The 6,504-nt window shown below is 34.9% G+C and overlaps 1 protein-coding gene across 1 annotated transcript in view; it reads right to left on the bottom strand.

Moving 5' to 3' along the window:
* The window catches only part of LOC141300280 (V-type proton ATPase 116 kDa subunit a 1), a 6,985-nt gene extending 1,115 nt beyond the window's left edge, over nt 1-5,870 (bottom strand). The window contains 10 exon segments of the mRNA XM_073830600.1: nt 511-615; nt 617-724; nt 823-916; nt 1,005-1,087; nt 1,367-1,493; nt 1,575-1,693; nt 3,503-3,631; nt 4,124-4,221; nt 4,682-4,760; nt 5,702-5,870. Coding sequence (XP_073686701.1) covers nt 511-615; nt 617-724; nt 823-916; nt 1,005-1,087; nt 1,367-1,493; nt 1,575-1,693; nt 3,503-3,631; nt 4,124-4,221; nt 4,682-4,760; nt 5,702-5,818 — 1,059 coding nt within the window. The 5' untranslated portion in view covers nt 5,819-5,870.
* Nucleotides 5,871-6,504: the final 634 nt, after the last annotated feature.

The raw sequence follows: 6,504 nt of genomic DNA on the forward strand, positions 1-6,504 counted from the left end.
ATGCAGCGTTTTGTGAGTACATAACCTATTTACACTACTGTACAAGTTTGGTAAGATTACTTGCACGTTTAGTGGTGCAATTTACGAGATACATCACATGTACCATTCACTCCTGTAACAAGCAATTCGAAAAACTCTAATATCTCCATAAATGTTCGACTAAGGTAAAAAAAAAACTTCGGATGGGGTATTTAGATGGGCTTCGGAGTGCATAGCAATGAAGTCAATTCTACTCCGAACCATCCCTTTAAGAAACAAGTGTATGTAAACTTTTGAACAGGGTAATTTTTTATAAATTCAACTATTATTTTCTTTTGTGGACTATATGTAAATATTTTTGAAATATGTGAAATCTCTTATTCAGGTAAGTATTAAATAAAAATTAACATTGTATTTTGTATGTTCCCTCTTATTTTGCTAAAATAATTAACATCTTGCAGATTCTGCAAGGTGTATGTAAACTTTTGACTTTAACTGTATTTATTCATGGAAGCATATAAACACACTTACTGATCCTTTAACCAGGGCATTCTGAACTAAAGTGAGATCTGACACAGGACACCAGATCTCTGCCACGATCAGCTTCTGCGTGATGTCTATGTTGCAGAGATTGAGGGGTGTAGTAGATCGCCTTCATCTTCTTTACTTTACTGCCCCACTCCTGGACGTGCTCCGCTGCTCGAGTCAAGACACCGGCACGATATTCTTCAGTTCTTCTCAGGATCTTCAGAACATGACATAAAAATAACTATTCCCTCATTTACTTTTGAATACTGATGCTTGATTGACTTGCAATTAAAAATGATCAATAATGTGACTCACCATTCGAAGATCTTCCATTTGTGTTATTACTCTGTTGCTCATTTGCTTGCGTTCATACAGAGTTTTGGGGCATGAGTACAAGCTGGCACGAAACCTTAAGGATTGCAGAAATGATGTTGATTCTTTTTTAAGAATGACTCTACTGCTGGTATATAATGTGCTTGAAAAAAAGTGTCTCTCACCCTTCGCACACTTTTCTGATTTTTTCTCGCACATGATCTCCCTGGACAAATATGATGAACACGTCCTTCTTCACAGCTCCCCTCTGTTTAAAAGAAACATTTACTGACCTTTTTTTTTTTTGATCAACTGAACACAGACTCAACTGTACATAAGCTTTCACCTTCTGTCTTAAATAGAAAATCTATATCAAATGGATTAATGTCCATTTCAAACAAGTAATACAGCAGCATGTGTGGTGTGTATTGACAATCTGATAGCAAGCTGTTGACTGCTTTAAATATTCAAGAACATTCATGTTGTGAGTGTGAAAGAGCATCAAAGAGAACTTAAAACTTGTAATATAGGAATATGATGCTCTCACCACCGCTTGGAGTTCCTCATTGGTTTGTATCTCTGCATGCCGAAGGACGAAGTTCCCATGAAAAAGGCGCCAAAGGACCTTTTCAAAAGCAGGAAACCTTTCTTGTTTGATAACACCTGCAATAAAGCTTCAAATGTGTACATATGCAGTATGTCATAAGTAGTACTACTGTACATACGCTGTATCTGGTATGTTAAATGTACAGTACCTTAGATGTAGTGCTCCAGTGGTGCTGGAGTTGCTGTTTCTGCGGCTGGTTATGTATGATGAGACGGTCATACACACTTCTTCAGAGGGAGGTTCAGAGCAGGTTAGCAGTGATTCGGCCTAGTATACAAGGAATTATAAAGCTGACTTAAGTAGATTAGACTGTACATGGAAACTGGCAAGCAAATTATGGCATTTTTATTTTGGGGTGAACTTTGCTTCAAGCATTTGAGAATAAATTGTTTAGTTGACTTGAAGATGCAGTAAAGATGAAACACCCTGAAAATCAAGAATAAAAGGACTATTATGTTTATAAATACATGCAAATGTTTGAATATTAAATAAAAATCAAGGCCTTTAAAAACATTTAGTTTGGTTTAAAAAAATTATCTGAAGCATCAAAATACATTTGAATATATATATATATATAAATATAGTCAAGCCCAAAATTATTCATATCCCTGGCAAATTTGTAACTTAAAGTTAAAAAACAGTAAGTTTTTTTTTTTGACCGGAAATGACGCAGGCTTCTCCCAAAAGATAATAATACAATGTACAAGAGGCATCATTGTGGAAAAAAATATTACTCATCTTTTATTTACATTTGAACAAGTTGGGGAGGTAAATAAGAATCCAAGGATCACCACCAAGGCCATCCTGATGAATCTGGGCTCTGCTGTTGGCAACATCTCAAGGCAGACAGTCCAACAGACACTGCACACCGCTGGGTTCCACAGACACCAGACCAAGGAGGACACCACTTCTCCAGATAAGGCACACAAAAGCCCACTTGGCCTTTGCAAATGCTCATCTGGACAAAGAAGAAGACTTCTGGTCTTCTGTTTTATGGTCAGATGAAACAAAAATTGAATTGTTTGGCCACAATGATGTAGCCTTCATTTGGCGTAAAAAAGGAGAAGCCTTCAACCCAAAGAACACCATCCCCACTGTCAAACATGGTGGTGGGAACCTAATGTATTAGGGTTTTTTTTTTTCAGCCAGTGGACCAGGGAACCTAATCACAGTAAACGGCACCATGAAAAATGAGCAATACATCAAAATTCTCAACAACAACATCAGGCAGTCTGCAGAGAAAATTGGCCTTGGGCACCAGTGGACATTTCAGCACGACAACGACCCAAAACACACAGCAAAAGTGGTGAAGAAATGGTTAGCAGACAAAAAACATTAACGTTTTGCAGTGGCCCAGCCAGAGTCCTGACTTAAATTAAATTGAGAATCTGTGGAGGGAGCTAAAGATCAGGGTGATGGCAAGGAGACCCTCCAACCTGAAAGAGTTGGAGCTCATCGCCAAAGATGAATGGGCAAAAATACCAGTGGAGACATGCAAAAAGCTGGTCAGCAATTATAGGAAAAGTTTGACTGCTGTAATAGCCAATAAAGGCTTTTCTATTGATTATTGAGAATCGTATTAATAATTTTGGACATGCCACTTTTTGTTCAAATGTAAATAAAAGATGAGTTTCTTTTTTTTTCTTTCTTCTTCTTCACAATGATGCCTCTTATACATTGTCTTATTATCTTTTGGGAGATGCCTGTGTCATTTCCGGTCAAAAAAACTTGCTGGTTGAATAAAAGTAACTTTAAGTCAGAATTTGACAGGGATATGAATAATTCCAGGCTTGACTGTATATATTTTTTATTATATATATATATATATATATATATATATATATATATATATATATATATATATATATATATATATATATATATATAAAATTTTAAGTTACTGAAACTAATCTATATAGTAAAATAAAAAAAGTTTAAAATTACCTAAATGAAAATGAAAAATAAATAAATATATATTAAGTTAAAGAGTAAAAAAAGTCAAAATATTAATGCATATTAATAGTATATAATTAAAAATAAATTAAAGTGAATTAAAATTAATCTCAAGAATGTCACCTCTTCAAAGAAGTATTCAGTCATCCTCAGCAGAGAGTCAATGTCCATCAGCTCAATGAGGTTCTGTCTGAGTGCAGCATGGTTACAGTTGATTTCTCGCAGCTCCTGCTCCAACTTCTCAAATGTGGACTAAAGGTTTGAAGGCAAGCATCATGTTGGAGTAAAGTGGTTAGGAAAACATTATAATTACCAAAAACAAGCCTTTACCAAAATAACATTCTGGGAACCAAAAATGAATGTTCTGGGAACGTTATATTAAGGAACGTTAGAATAACGTTTTCAAAAACCAAAACTTTCTGGGAACCAAAAACTAATGTTCTGAGAATGTTAGAATAAAGTTCTACAAACCAAAAACCTAACATTCTAGGAACGGTAGACTAACGTTAAGGGAACGTTATGCAAATGGTCTGGGAATGTTAAGAAAACTTTCCTGGCTAACCAAAAACAAACCATTAATAATAACATTTTGGGAACCAAAAATTGTTAGCTGGGAAGTCACATTAACATTACCATTAACACAGCTGAATTTCTGTTTGTGAGAAAATGGCTTTTAGTCAATGCCAGCTTCTAAAGTACATAGAAATAGTATAATAATAACCAAAAGAGAAGTAATGTTTTCACCTCAAGCTCCAGAACATCTCTGGGACAGGGAACCATCTCCTTCTCCTTTGTTGCAGTGATTACGATGTTAGATTTCTTCATCTCCTTCTCAAGATACCCTAAATAATGTAAAATTTCAAGAGAACCCAACATGACTGTCTTTGAAGTAAGATAATCACACCAAAGGCGTTTAAAGCAATTGTATGTAGTTTTGTGTATTTTTGTGACTGTGCAGTCCCCTACAGTTAAACGAGTGAAATTTTCTGTCCTAAAAATTAACGCTGTCATAATTACAGAGAATTGCTGTAGGTATGTATTTATTTATTTATTTATTGCAATCTGTCTTTTTGTGCCTTTCACCAAACATTTGTTCTCCTGGAACAGACATTTGGAAAAGAAACAGAAACCATTCACTTTATTATGAGTCAGTGTACCATCAGAATGACCTTAAAATTGATATCAAAGTAAAAAACTTACATACAGTTGCTTTAAATTATTATAGGGAAGATGAGTCAACTATAATCAAAGTCAAAGTTTACAGAACTTTATAACTAGAACAAAGAATACAAACTTCCTTACTCAGAATTCTCTCCATTTCTTCACATTTCTTCACTTCCTTCACAAATCGGCGGTGAAATGCCGTTATACCAGGATTCAGCTGTTAGATCATTTTAAACAGTTGAATACATAAAGCAATTGTAACATATCAAGGCAGAATTTGGATAGTTTTGTGTTATTTTAGATGATTGAAAGTCCTATTAGTCACTTAAATTTCTCACTTATTAATTTACAGTAATAATGTACACATTTTTTCTGGCTCTGCAGTGTTGCATTGATTGGTTCCAATGATCCAATAGTGAGAAATCAAATCCGGTCATAATGAACGTTCAATATGAACTAAAGAGTGATACAGTGAGTTTGCACTATGTGCACTAGAAAGTGTGCATGCTGCAAGCAAACTACATTTAAACATCAATATATGCTGTAAGATTACTTGATCATCTGAAAAATGTCCAAAAAACAACAAACACAAAAACTAAAAGAGCATTTGGCAGCTGTGATGCTCAAACACATTTGTGACCCTGGATCACAAAACCAGTCATAAGGGTCAATTAATAATGAATAAATAAGCTTTCCATTGATGTAGTTTGTTAACAGTGAACAGAGAATATTCGGCAGAGAAACAACTATTTGAAAATCTGGAATCTAAGGTGCAAAAAAATCTAAATATTAAGAAAATCGCCTTTGCAGTTGTCCAAATGAAGTTCCTAGCAATGCATATTACTAATCAGAATTAAATTTTGGTATATTTACAGTAGGAAATTTACAAAATATCTTCATGGAAGATGATCTTTACTTAATATCCTAATGATTTTTGACATAAGAAAAATCGATCATTTTGACCCATAACAATGTATTTTTGGCTATTGCTACAAATATACCCCAGCGACTTAAGACTGGTTTTGTGGTCCAGGGTCACATTTTTTAGCTACGATGTCATTTGATTCAACAACACAGACTTTGTGACCACTTAAACAGTTGAATGGAGTCACTTCCACACACAAACACACACACTCAAGCAGTACACATGTTACTTACATCTTTAAACTGAACCAGTCCAAGATGCCCAAGTTCATTGATGCAATTGTGAGCCGATTCAGTTTGAAAAAACAGCTGCACGAGACACATCTCCTCACTGCGAAATAAAGAACTCATTCTGAAAATGGAGATTGTTCTGGATAGTTTGGAGGAATAGAAACAGCTCACATACTGCTGGTTGAGTCTAGTTTTTCTAAATCAGTCTATTAAATGTCTGTGTGTGAGATCAATAGTGTTCTTGTGTGGCCATGGGATCAATATTGACACCACTAGTGCAGCTGGGCCATCAAGCCCTGCAGCACAGCACACATTTCATTACGTTTGATCATTTAAGTTAAGTAAATGACCTTAACCTTACATATACTGTCATGGCATATGAAGACCATTCACCTAATCAAAGGTTTGGTTTCATTTGTAAACATTTATTGGCAGACATTCCTCTGGATTTTGCTCGATACTGTAGTTTTGTCATATGCTCGGCTTCAAATGATGACAATATCCAGGCCGCTTGTCCTATCGAACCGCATGCTCCAGATATCAGTTGGTGTAGTAAAATGAAGCATTTGAAGAGACAGACTTGACTGAATCTGGTAGCTGTATGCAGCACAGCTGTAAGTAAGACATCCATAGTCTCATGAAACACCCACTTCTCTTGTCGTCATTTGTATGTTTCTCTAAAGTAAGGAAAAAGAAAACACAACTATTAGAAACATCTGTCCTTAAAATCAAATGAGATTTATTTATTATTTTCTTATATCTTCATGTTTGTTTTTAATTGTATTTTTAAAATTTTAAATTACTTT

Source organism: Garra rufa, chromosome 24 (assembly GCF_049309525.1).
Source record: "Garra rufa chromosome 24, GarRuf1.0, whole genome shotgun sequence".
Classification (NCBI taxonomy): Eukaryota; Metazoa; Chordata; class Actinopteri; order Cypriniformes; family Cyprinidae; genus Garra; species Garra rufa.